The sequence below is a fragment of the Bos javanicus genome, chromosome X, assembly GCF_032452875.1.
Source record: "Bos javanicus breed banteng chromosome X, ARS-OSU_banteng_1.0, whole genome shotgun sequence".
In the NCBI taxonomy this organism is placed as follows: Eukaryota; Metazoa; Chordata; class Mammalia; order Artiodactyla; family Bovidae; genus Bos; species Bos javanicus.
Window position 1 is genome coordinate 82,065,127 of NC_083897.1, and position 13,473 is coordinate 82,078,599.

At 39.6% G+C, this 13,473-nt stretch overlaps 1 protein-coding gene across 5 annotated transcripts in view; it reads right to left on the minus strand.

The window, feature by feature from the left end:
- KIF4A (kinesin family member 4A) overlaps window positions 1–13,473 on the minus strand; it is a 130,239-nt gene that overhangs the window by 62,855 nt on the left and 53,911 nt on the right. For all 5 annotated transcript variants that reach the window (XM_061409819.1, XM_061409815.1, XM_061409814.1 and 2 more), the window contains one exon: window positions 7,073–7,134. In XM_061409819.1, the coding sequence (XP_061265803.1) occupies window positions 7,073–7,134 (62 nt within the window). The remainder of the gene's footprint in view (window positions 1–7,072; window positions 7,135–13,473) is intronic.

Sequence of the window (13,473 nt, forward strand, 5' to 3'; positions counted from 1 at the left end):
CTGGCAAGGATGTGGAGAAATCAACATTTGTGCACTTCTGGAGGAATGTAAAATAGTGTAGCCATTATGGAAAAGGGTATGGCAATTTAATTAAAAAATAAAAAATAGAATAAATATATGATCCAGCTATTCCACTTCTGGGCATATACCCAAAAAACTGAAAGCAGAGTTATTTGCATACCCATATTCATAGAAACATTATTCACAATACCCAAGAGGTAGAAGCAACCCATGTCCATTGACACATGAAGGGATATACAACATGTGGTATATACATACAATGGAATACTATTCAGCCTTTAAGCGGAACAAAATTCTGGGACTTCCCTGGTGGTCCAGTAGGTAGGAATCCACCTTGTAGACTTCCCTGGTGGTGGAGTGGAGAAGAATCCTCCTGCCAATGCAGGAGATATGGCTTTGATCCTCGGTCTGGGAAGATTACAATAGAATGGGAAAGACTAGAGGTCTCTTCAAGAAAATTAGAGACACCAAGGGAACATTTCATGCAAAGATGGGCATAATAAAGGACAGAAATGGTGTGGACCTAATAGAAACAGAAGATATTAAGAACAGGTGGCAAGAATATACAGAAGAACTATACAAAAAAGATCTTCATGACCCAGGTAACCATGATGGTGTGATCACTAACCTAGAGCCAGACATCCTGCAATGCAAAGTCAAGGGGGCCTTAGGAAGCAACACTATGAACAAAGCTAGTGGAGGTCATGGAATTCCAGTTGAGCTCTTTCAAATCCTAAAAGATGATGCTATAAAGTGCTGCACTCAATATGCCAGAAAATTTGGAAAACTCAGCAGTGACCACAGGACTGGAAAAGGTCAGTTTTCATTCCAATCCCAAAGAAAGGCAACGCCAAAGACTGTTCCAACTACTGCACAGCTGCACTCATCTCACACACTAGCAAAGTCATGCTCAAAATTCTCCAAGTCAGGCTTCAACAGTACGTGAACAAAGAACTTCCAGATGTTCTAGCTGGATTTAGAAAAGGCAGAGGAACCAGAGATCAAATTGCCAACATCTGCTGGATCACAGAAAAAGCAAGAGAGTTCCAGAAAAACATCTGCTTCTGCTTTATTGACTACACCAAAGCCTTTGACTGTGTGGATCACAACAAACTGTGGAAAATTCTGAAAGAGATGGGAATACCAGACCACCTGACCTGCCTCCTGAGAAATCTGGATACACGTCAAGAAGCAACAGTTAGAAACGGACATGGAACAACATACTGTTTCCAAATTGGGAAAGGAATACATCAAGGCTGTATGTACTGCTTATTTAACTGCATCATTTCTCATGATGCAGAGTACATCATGAGAAATGCTGGGCTGGATGAAGCACAAGCTGGAATCAAGATTGCTAGGAGAAATATCAAGAACCTCAGATATGCAGATGACACCACCCTTATGGAGAAAGCGAAGAAATAAAGAGCCTCTTGATGAAAGGGAAAGAGGAAAATGAAAAAGTTGGCTTGAAACTCAATATTCAAAAAATGAAGATCGTGGCATCTAGTCCCATCACTTCATTGGCAAACAGATGGGGAAACAATGAAAACAGTGAGAGACTTTAGTTTTTTGGGCTCCAAAATCACTGGAGATGGTGACTACAGCCATGAAATTGAAAGACGCATGCTCCTTGGAGGAAAAGCTAAGACCAGCCTAGAGAGCATATTGAAAAGCAGAGACATTACTTTGCTGACAAAGGTCTGTATAGTCAAAGCTATGGTTTTTTCCAATAGTCATGTATGGATCTGAGAGTTGGACTTTAAAGAAAGCTGAGCACCAAAGAATTGATGCTTTTGAACTGTGGTGTTGGAGAAGACTCTTCAGAGTCCCTTGGACTGCAAGGACATCCAACCAGTCCATTCTAAAGGAAATCAGTCCTGAATATTCATTGGAAGGACTGATGCTGAAGCTGAAGCTCCAATACTTTAGCCACCTGATGTGAAGAACTGACCCATTGGAAAAGACCCTGATGCTGGAAAAGATTGAAGGTGGGAGAAGAAGGGGACAACAGAGGTGAGATGGTTGGATGGCATTACCTACTCGATGGACATGAGTTTGAGCAAGCTCCGGGAGTTGGTGATTGACAGGGAAGTCTGGCGTGCTGCAGTCCATGGGGTTGCAGAGTCAGACACAACTAAGCAACTGAACTGAACTGAATTGGGAAGATTCTACATGCTAGGGAGCAACTGAGCCCATGTGCTACAACTACCGAGCCCTCGTGCTGTAACTACTGAAGCCCACATGCCTAAAGCCTGTGCTCCACAAGAAGAGAAGCCACCACAATGAGAAGCCTGTGCCCCTGCAATGAAGAGTAGCTTCTCCCCGCTTGCCTCAACTAGAGAAAGCCCATGCACAGTAACAAAGATCCAGCACAGCCAACATAATAATAATAAAATAAAAAGAATCTGCCTTGCAATGCAGGGGACATGGTTCGATCCCTGGTTGGGGAACTAAGATCCCACATGCCTCAGAGCAACTAAGCCCATGCACCACAGAACCCATGTGCTGCAACTACTGAGCCCACGTGCCACAACCAGACTTGTGCACCACAATGAAAGATCTTGCATGACATAACAAAGATCCCTCATGCCGCAACTAAGACACGACTCAGCCAAATAAATAAATAAATATTTTAAAAAGAGGAATGAAATCCTCACACATACTACAACATGGATGAAACTTGAAGACATCATGCTAAGTGAAACAAACAGTCACTAAAGGTCAAACAAAACAATTATTATTCCATTCATATGAGGTACTTAGAGTAATCAATGAAAGTAGAATTATGATTGCCAGGGGCTGGAGAGAAGGGGAAAGGAGTTAATTTTTAATGGGTACAGTTTCGGTTTTGCAAGATGAAAGAAAAATGTTTGGGGAAGGGACGGTGCTGCTGGTTGCTCAATATTGTGAATATACTTAATGCCAATGAACTGTATACTTAAAATGGTTAAATTTTTATGCATATTTAATCACATTTTTCGAAGAAGGCAATGGCAACCCACTCCAGTACTCTTGCCTGGGAAATCCCATGGACGGAGGAGCCTGGTAGGCTACAGTCTATGGGGTTGTGAAGAGTTGGACACTGAGAGACTTCACTTTCACGTTTCACTTTCATGCACTGGAGGAGGAAATGGCAACCCACTCCAGTGTTCTTGCCTGGAGAATCCCAGGGACGGGAACCTGGTGGGCTGCTGTCTATGGGGTCGCACAGAGTCGAACATGACTGAAGTAACTTAGCAGCAGGAATCACATTTTTTAAAAAAAGGACCAACGGATCAAAAAACCTAATTAAAAAATGGGACACATGAACAGACAGTTTGCCAGAAAAAGAGATAAAAGTGGCCCTGAAACATTTGGGGAAAAAACCTAAAATCCATTCATGATTAAAGAAATGCAAATTAAAACAACACTGAGATAGAATTTCTCTTGTATCAGATTAGCAAAAATTGAAAATATATGACAACACATTCTATTGGCGAGGCTGTGGGGAAAAAAGCACTCTTAAACACTGCTGTTGGGAATACAAATGGGTATAATCCTGGAAGGGAATTAGGCAATATCTAACAAAACCACACACACACTTACCTTTTGCCCCAGCAATCCCATTCTTAGAAACCTACTCTGAAGAAAAGTAACAATATGAAAATATATGCAGGGACTTCCCTGGTGGTTCAATGGCTAAGATTCCACACTCTCAATGCAGGCGGTCTGAGTTTTATCCCTGGTCAGGGAACTAGATTCCACATGCCACAGCTAAGAGTTCACATGCCACAACTAAAGATCCCCCGTGCTGCAACTAAGACTCAGTGCAGCTAATAAGGAAAGAAAGAAAAAGGAAGAAAATATACACATAAAAGGTTATTCATGTTGATATATGGCAAAACCAATACAATATTGTAAAGTTAAAAATAAAATAAAATTTAAAAAAATTTAAAAAAGATGAATGAATAAATAAAATTATGATATATATTCAGCAATAAAAAAATAAAATAAAAGGTTATTCATTGCAGCATGTCTTTAATTGCAAAATATTGGAAACAACCTAAATGCCCATACACAGGAGAGAAGGTGAATTGCTATGTATGGCACATATACACAATAAGAGTACCACGGAGCTGTACAAAAAAGAATGAGGAAGACTTCTATGAACTGATAAATGACTTTTAGAAAATACTGAAAAAAGCAAAGCCACAAAGTATATTTATAGTGTACTACCATTCATATGAGAAAGAGGATATGAAATAATACGCAAGTAACTGCTCATCTGTACAAAAGAAATATAGGAAGAAACTAAAGAGACTGATTAAACACAGGGGTTAGGAGAATGTGGTGGCAAAGAAGTGGAAATAAGGGTGGAATGGGGACAGGATAGCAGGGACAAACAGGAACACTTCTCTGAGTATACATATTTTTTTCTTAAAAAAAAAAAACATTGTGGTAAAAAGCATAGCATAAAATTTACCATCTTAACCATTTTTTTTTCATCTTAACCATTTTTAAGTGTACAGTTCATAGTGTTAGTATATTCACAGTGTTGTGCAAGGACTCTCCATAAGCTTTCATCTTGTAAAACTGAAACTCTATACCCATTCAAAAGCAACTCTCCATCCCTGGTCTATTCTTTTAGTTTCTGTCACTGCTTTTACTCATAGAATGCTCTTTACCTTCACCTATATGCACAGAGAACTTTGCCTATATTTTTTTCTAGTTCTCTTGTAGGTTTTTTCTTTTTTTATATTGTGGTAAAAAAACATATGGGCTTCCCAGGTGGCTCAGTGGGTAAAGAACCTGCCTATAATGTAAGAGACATTGGAGATACAGGTTTGATTCCTGGGTCAGGAATATCCCCTGGAGGAGGGCACAGCAACCCACTCCAGTATTCTCGCCTGGAGAATCCCATGGACAGAGGAGCCTGGTGGGCTACAGTCTGTAGGTCACAAAAAGTCAGACACAACTGAAGTGACTGAGCACAGCACAATACAGCAAAAAACATATAAAACTTGTCACCTTAACTGCTTTTAAGTGTACAATTGAGTAGCATTAAGTATATTTACATTGCTGTAGAAACAGATCTCTAGAAATTTTTCATCTTGTAAAACTCAAATTATATACCCATCAAATAATAACTCCCCTTTTGGCCCTCCCCTAGCCCTTGGTAACCACCATGCTACTCTTCATTTCTGTGAATTTAACTACTTTAAATTCCTTATATAAGTGGAATCATACAGTATTTGTCTTTTTGTGACTTGACTGTTTCACTTACATAATGCCCTAAAGTTTCATTCATGTTGTAACATGTGACAGGATTTCCTTCCTTTTAAAGGCTGAATGATATTGGGACAGATCAAGGGCAGGAGAAGGAAGGAACAGAGGATGAGATGCTTGGATGGCACAGCGACTCAATGGACATGAGTTTGAGCAAATTCTGGGAGATAGTGAAGGACAGAGAAACCTGGTGTGCTGCAGTTCATGAGGTCACAGAGTCAGACATGACTGAGAGACTGAATGATAACAACATTTTGTTGTATGTATATATTGTTGCTTAGTTGCTAAGTCATGTCCGATTCTTTTGTGACTCCATGGACTGCAGCCCATCAGGCTATTCTGTCCTTGGGATCTATTATGAATAGGTGGGTAAGCAAATATCTCTTTGAGACCTTGTTTACAGTTCTTTAAGATATATACCCAGAAGTGGGATTGCTGGATCATATGGTAGTTCTATTTTTAATTTTTTGAGCTACCTCCATACTGCTTTCCATAGCAGTTATATCATTTTACAATCCATTCAACAATGTACAAACGTTGTAACTTCTCCACATTCTCCTTGCATCCCTTCCAACATTTGTTATTTTCTGTTTTTTTTTTTAATAGTAGCCATCCTGACAAGGTGTATGGTGGTATCTAATTGCAATTTTGATTTGCATTTCTCTGCTCTGAGTATATATTTTTGTAAAACCTTGACTCTTAGACCATCAATAATGCTTCACATACTCTTTATATACCCAAAATATAAACAATTAAAACCAACCAAGCAAGATGTAGGGGGGATCCACAATGGAATACAAACAGTAACTCTGGGAAACAGTATCTTGCCTGGATACTTTAAAGTCTAAAGACAAAAAGAACTGTACATATATGCTGTAATCTAGTCACTAAACGTGTTTCTCACGGGGGTATGGGCTAGCAATTCCAAAATTATGTTATGTGTCTACTAGAACTGAACTAGTAAGTAAACAAAATGCAGATAATGAGAGCTGGTTTTTCACGGCTGGAGAAAGAAGTTATAAATAAAGAGTGGGAAGATTAAAATAAACCCTGTAATGTTAGACTGGAATCAGAGGTATCAGTCTAAAATCATGGTTTTTAACATATATTCAATTAGATAGATATAAAAATATAGATATATGTGTGGGTTACTGTACATACAGATATTTCCTAGCTCTACTCACTGAGAGGGCCTAGAAGTAGTGATATCCCAGTAACAATGAGCACACCTAATGCCCAGATGTTTCTAAATACCATTTTCCAACTAAAAGAAAAAACAGGGCTCCTTGGACACATGATTGATTCCAGAGCTGAGGTAGGGAAAATACAACATCTTGTGGAAATGCTTAAAAACTTGACGGTGTGTTAAAGAATATAAGAGCTACTCTGAAGGTGTTCCTAGTAGATAAGAAACAAAAAATAAAACAAGATATAAAACAAATGATGATAGTATTGGGTGTTAATGCATAGAATAAAATAAATACCCATGGGTCTATATGGCTATAAATACATAATCAGATAAATAAGTGGTAGGAAGAGAAAAACAGCTCTTTCTCATCGTAGGATTCCAATTAATACATTTCTGAGGCCAGAACCCATGCTTTTTCTATTTTATCAGGTTGTCTCAAAGCTAACTAGCTAAGTCCTAAATAGACAGCAAGTTTGTTAAGATCCCTACCTTGACACCAAGTGCTATCAGAAACTTTAGAATATCAGGGGGGAAACAATTATAAGGAGAAAAAGACTCTGTTAGAATATACATTTAAAATTAGTCTACGGCTCTTACTTTATAGATCCAGGCAGGGTACCTCCATGGGCTTGTAGCAACAAAACCTGTAGCTGCTGGACCTGGAAAAAGCAAAGAAAAATAGTCAGCTAGTTATCAATCAAAACTACTTATCCCTACTCAGCAAAATTATCATGATTAGCAGTAGGGTAATTTTACTTGATGCTTTTGAACTGTGGTGTTGGAGAAGACTTTTGAGAGTCCCTTGGACTGCAAGGAGATCCTACCAGTCCATCTTAAAGGAGATCCGTCCTGAGCGTTCATTGGAAGGACTGATGTTGAAGCTGAAACTCCAATACTTTGGCCACCTGATGTGAAGAACTGACTCATTGGTAAAGACCCTGATGCTGGGAAAGACTGAAGGTGGGAGGAGAAGGGGATGACAGAGAATGAGATGACATCATCGATTCAATGGACATGAGTTTGGGTAAACTCTGGGAGTTGGTGATGGACAGGGAGGCCTGGCGTGCTGCAGTCCATGGGGTCGCAAAGAGTCAGACACGACTGAGCTGAACTGAATTTTACTTGATGCCTATGACATCTAAGGCGTATCTTAAGTATTACAGAAAGCAACACGGTTGATGATTCAATGATAAAAAGACAATCAGCATTACATGAATAACTAGTACTTAGAAGATGTCATCTCTTTTACCTAAGCATCTTCATGAGTTTTTATTGAGCCTCTATTCTGTTTTTTTTTTTTTTTTTAAATCAGACTTAGCACTGAGCTAGGCAATGTGGGGGGGCACAAAATAAACTCTTGTGGTTTATTATCTAGTTTACAATCTAGTTGATGAAGACAAGACTAAGGCCTGAAAAAGTAGGAAATAACACAAGACAGAAGATCCTAAGTCATCAAGTATACTTAAGTACTTTAGGGTTCTGAGAAGAAGCAAATTAATAAAATCCCACAATAGTCTAAAGGAGGCTTTGTGGGGATGGATCTTAAACCAGAGTGCACCTGTAATCATTGTCTCCATTCCCTCTTATGATAAAAGAGGAGCTGTTCTGCTTGAGTTTTGGATCCCAACTCTTCTTGCCTTCTGATAAATCTTACTCTACTTGTTATCCCCTCTCTCTTCTATATATGTGACTTCTCTCTTTTTACAGTATCCTTCCTATTAAGATTAAAACATGTTCAAGTCTCTACCATCTTAAAAGCACCTCCCCCAATCCCACTTCCTATCACTTTTTGCTTGATTTCTGTCCTTCATAAAGTTTAAGAGAATAGTCTACACCCACTGCCTCCATTTCCTTTGCTCTTCTCTCACTTGCTCTTTAACTTATTCTAATCTGATTTGTGCCCACAACATTCCACTGAAATAACTTTGGATAATGTCACCAATGATCTGCATGTCACTATATCCCATGGGCATTTTTTAGTCTTCATTTTATTTGACTGTTTGGTAGCATTTGGGTTACCAGACACCACACTTTTCTGCTTTTCCTTCTATTTTTCAAGCTGATCTTCTAGTCAATTTCTTAGTTCATCTTTGCTCCAACTGTCCTTTAGGTGATAAAGTTCCTCAAAGCTCTCTGCCTATAGTTTCAATTACGATTTATTAATAAAAACTGGTGACTCCCAAATTTATCTCAAACACAGATCTTTCTGAATTTAGAATTTTTAAAATGCAATAACTCTAGTATTTTACATTTACTATCACATCATTATTTCCAAAGCATGACTACACATGTGATTTCATTTGATCCACACAGATTTCTCTGGGCTTTCCTGGTGGCTCAGCAGTAAAGAATCAGCCTGCAATGCAGAAGCCATGGGTTCAGTCCCTGGGTTGGGAAGATCCACTGAAGAAGGAAATGGCAACCCATTCCAGTATTTTGCCTGGAGAATCCTATGGACAGAGGAGCCTGGTGGGCTACAGTCCATAGGGTTGCAAAGAGTCGGACATGACTTAGTAACTAAACAACAACAACAACACAGATTTCTAAAGCATTTACAGGGAACAAGGTTGTTTGATAGGGGGAAACTGATATTTTACTTCCATTTTATGAACAGGAGCCTTCAGGCAGAAAGCTTAGGGACGATTTGCTGGCCATCAGTGAAGGAACTGCTGGTAGGGGAGTGCTGTTCCCTCCAATCCAGCTCTCTCTCCCTTGCAACCTGCAAGTAAGGCTTACATCCAATTGCAGGGAGAAGAACTTTCTTGTTCCTTGAAAAGCCATTACCACTCCATTGGGGAGAGATAGTGGGAAAAGTCAAGGGCTGGCTATCAGGTGACCTGGTTCCTGTCAGCCTGCCCTGAACCACCATATTCATTTCTTAGACCCTAGTGTCTTAAAATGGGGATAAAGATACCTGCTGTGTTCATTGGCATATTATGATGATAAAATTAAATAATGAATATAAAAGGGTTTTTCTGAACCACGTCAAGGTGAGACAGGAAATCTGAAACAAAGGGAGCTTCTTTAAGGCCTGAGTCTAGCCCTTGGAGCCAGACACCATGGAAGATGATTTAGACATAATGTCTCATTTAGTCCTCAAATCAGACCTGAGGGGACTGAGTATTACTATCGGGAAATATTAACATTATTAATAAATAATACTGGGAACTGAGTATTACTATTATTGAAAGTGTTAGTCGCTCAGTCATGTCTGACTATTCATGACCCCGTGAACTGTAGCCCACCAGGCTCCTCTGTCCATGTGATTTCCCAGGCAAGAATACTGGAGAGGTTGCCATTTCCTTCTCCAGGGGATCTTATCAACTTTTTTGAATTTAGAACCTTTATACTGAACTATCTACTTAATATTTCCACTTAGTTGTCTGCTATCCCAAACCTGGTTTTTCTCTAGTGTATTCTGGTTCAGTGAATATGCAGTTTCACATGCCAGAAAGCTGGGTGTCATACCTTCACCCCCTTATCTAACCCACTTGTCACTTCTTTCTATCACCACCACCACCCCAAGTCCAAGCCACCATTTTTCTTTCTCTTGGACCATTGTAGTAACTTCTTAAGTAGTCTCCATGAGTATATTTTTGCTCCACCATAATCTATTTGTGTACAGCAGCCATACCGTCTTTCAAAAGTGTAAATTATTAATGCTGCCACCTAGCTTAAAATAATTTTTAACATAGTACGTGAGGCTTCGATCAGGCCTCTGTTACTTTTCCAGTCTCAGACTGGATTACCCATTCCTTGCTCTCTCCACTCTAGCCACAATGGCATTCTGAGGTCTTCAAATGCACTATACTCCTTCCTAACTCAAGACCTTTGCAGACATGCTATATGTCTGGCACTGTTCTAAGTGCTTTATATGTATTAACTCATTTAACCCTCATAAAAACTCTATGAAGCCGATACTATTATTATTATTAGTTCTGTTTTATAGATAGGGAAACTGAGGCACAGAGAACTTGCCCAGGGTACATAGCTAGTGAGATATAGAGCCAGGATTTGAACCCGGGCAGCTTGGCTGCACTGTCAATACCCTTTCCCATTATACTTTGATACACACACTATTGTGCTTTGCAGGTGGCTCAGTGGTAAAGAAGCCACCTGTTAAGCAGCAGATGCTGATTCAATCCCTGGGACAGAAAGATCCCCTGGAGAAGGAAATGGCAACCACTCCAGTATTCTTGCCAGGGAAATCCCATAGAAGAAGGAATCTGGTGGGCTACACCCCAGGGGTCACAGAGAGTTGGACACAACTTAGCGACTAAACAACAACATGTATTTCTTCTCTCTGGAATCTTCTTTCTTTTCTGCATAGATGATTCCTACTTCGTCTTTCAGATCTCAGCTCAAACGTAGTTACCTCAGGGAAGCCTTCTTCTCAGAGTAGATATTTAACAGAAGATCCTGCTCATACTTTCACAGTGCCCTATAGTACACTATTCCAGTTTATAATACATTGCTATGATCGTGTGCTTAATGTTTGTTTGTCTCTCCCATTAGGAGAGTTCCATGAAGGCAGAAACTATCTTCTTTGCTCAACAATATATTCCAGCACAGTACCTGGCACATAATAGTGTTCAGTAAATATTTATTGTTGAAATGGATGAACAAATAAATGACCAGGAAGAAAAGCATTTCTGGCAATAGGAGTACACATGAAAGCAAACAAAGAAGCAGCACTGAATAAGGTACTTTACAATTAAAGTGATTTTGTAAACAGGTAAATTACTTATATTTTCTATAATGAACCTTAGGAAGGAAATAAAGGACAATAAAAGGAGAAAAGACAACAGATTAAATGAGTTGTAATTATTATCACTGAGGAGGAAGCTAGAGATGGAGTGAGCACTAGACTGTTGAGAAACACTAGATTCCCACTGGGAAGAGTACTATACCAAGAAAAGCTGACACCCTTGCCAAGGGGGTCAATCTCGCTACCTGCTATTCTGCCAGTGCTATTGAGCTGTTGCACAGTCATACTGATATCACCACAAATTCACGTTCCTAGTCAGCTACTTCTTCCATTTCCAAGACTTTAAGCCTTTTGAGCTCTCTTCAATCCCTCTATGCTATCATCTGCTTGATTGCTCTTAGAAGATGACCTTGTCTCCCACTTCTCTGAGAAGAAAATGGTCATCAGGCTGATATCGCTCAATTTCCCTTCTTGGTTATCTAAGTTAGTGTCACTGTATCCTTCCTATTCTAACCTCTTTTCTTCTAGTCTTATGGGCAAGTATCCCCTCTACTGTCTAAGGTGAAGCCCTCTTTATTTGTGCAGAGGATCTCAACTAAAAGAAAACACCTTATCAACTCATTCCTATTCTCAGTCTCTCCAAGTCTATCCCAACCAGTCTCTGGTTCTTTCATATGTTGAAGTCACTTCCATATTTCAAAAAAAAAGAGAAAAAAACACAGATTTATATCCCTTGACCCTTGACTACCAGCTACTGTCTTTTTTTATCTTGCCTTCTTGAAAGAAGAGCCTACCAACTTCCTCCACTTCCTTGTCTAGCATTCACTGTCCATCCCATAGCAATCTGTTCCCATCATTCCCCTGACCCTCTTCTCACTGCAGTCATCAGTAGCTTTCTTGGTGATTAAAAAAAAAAAAAAAATCAATGGACCTTTTTAACCCTTATCTTTACACTTCTTTATAAATTTATACTTTTGATAGCCCTCCTTGAAACTTTCTTCCCTTGTCTTCCATGAACCACTGATTTTCTTCCTACCTGTTTGCTCTTTCTTCATCTCCCTTGTTGTCAGCTCTCCTTTTCCCCTTCCTTAAATACTGCTGTTACCCCTGAGTTCTATCTAGTCTTTGTCTCTCTTCTTTGCCATTTGCTCACTCAGCAGATATTGAGTAAGTGCCTTTACATGCCAGACACTCTTCAATTTCATCTACTTTGTAACATCAGGTACCATCTAAATTCTCACTTTTGTCGCTTAGTCATGTCTGACTCTTTGCGACTCCATGGACTACAGCATGCTAGGCTTCCCTGTCCATCACCAATTCCCGGAGCTTGCACAACCTCATGTCCATGGAGTCAGTGATGCCATCCAACCATCTCATCCTCTGTCATCTCCTTCTCCTCCTGCCTTCAATCTTTCCCAGCATCAGGGTCTTTTCCAATGAGTCAGTTTTTCACATCACGTGGCCAAAGTATTAGAGCTTCAGCTTCAGCATCAGACCTTCCAATGAATATTCAAGGCTGATTTCCTTTAGGATGGACTGGTTGGATCTCCTTGCAGTCCAAGGGGCACTCAAGAGTCTTCTCCAACACCACAGTTCAAAAGCATCAGTTCTTTGACACTCAGCTTTCTTTAAGGTCTGACTCTTACATCTATACATGAGTACTAGAAAAATCATAGCTTTGACTAGATGGACTTTTGTTGGCAAAGTAATGTTTCTGCTTTTTAATATGTTGTCTAGGTTTGTCATAGCTAAATGCTGATGACATACAAATCTGTATCTTCAGACCTCTCTACATAAACCTGCATACCCAGCCATGTTTGAATAACTCTACTTAGATGTCCCTCAAGAGCTTCAAACTCAAAATGCCCAAAACTGAATTTCATCATTTCCATTTCCCTGCCTGACCCCTATTTTCCTCCTAAATTCCCTGACTCAATGATTGTTACTACCATTTATTCAGTTGTCCAAGCAAAAAACCTGGGGATCAACTTTGATTTTCCCTACCTACCCTTTCACATCAAATCTGTAGCCACATTTGTAAGCTCTATACATTCTACCTCCTTGGGTTTTTGTTGTTGTTGTTGTTTCTATCAATAATTTGTCCCCCTTTCTTTATTGCTTCTGTCTTTAGTTCAGGTCATAGTGTTTACTTGAGTTATTATAATTCTTTAACCAGTCATATAAGGACCTTTGGGATCTGACTCCTGCACCTCTCTTGCCCCATCTCTCACTGCTCACTTCTTTATCAGTGAAATATCCAGTGCCACCCTCTACTCTTAAATATGACCAA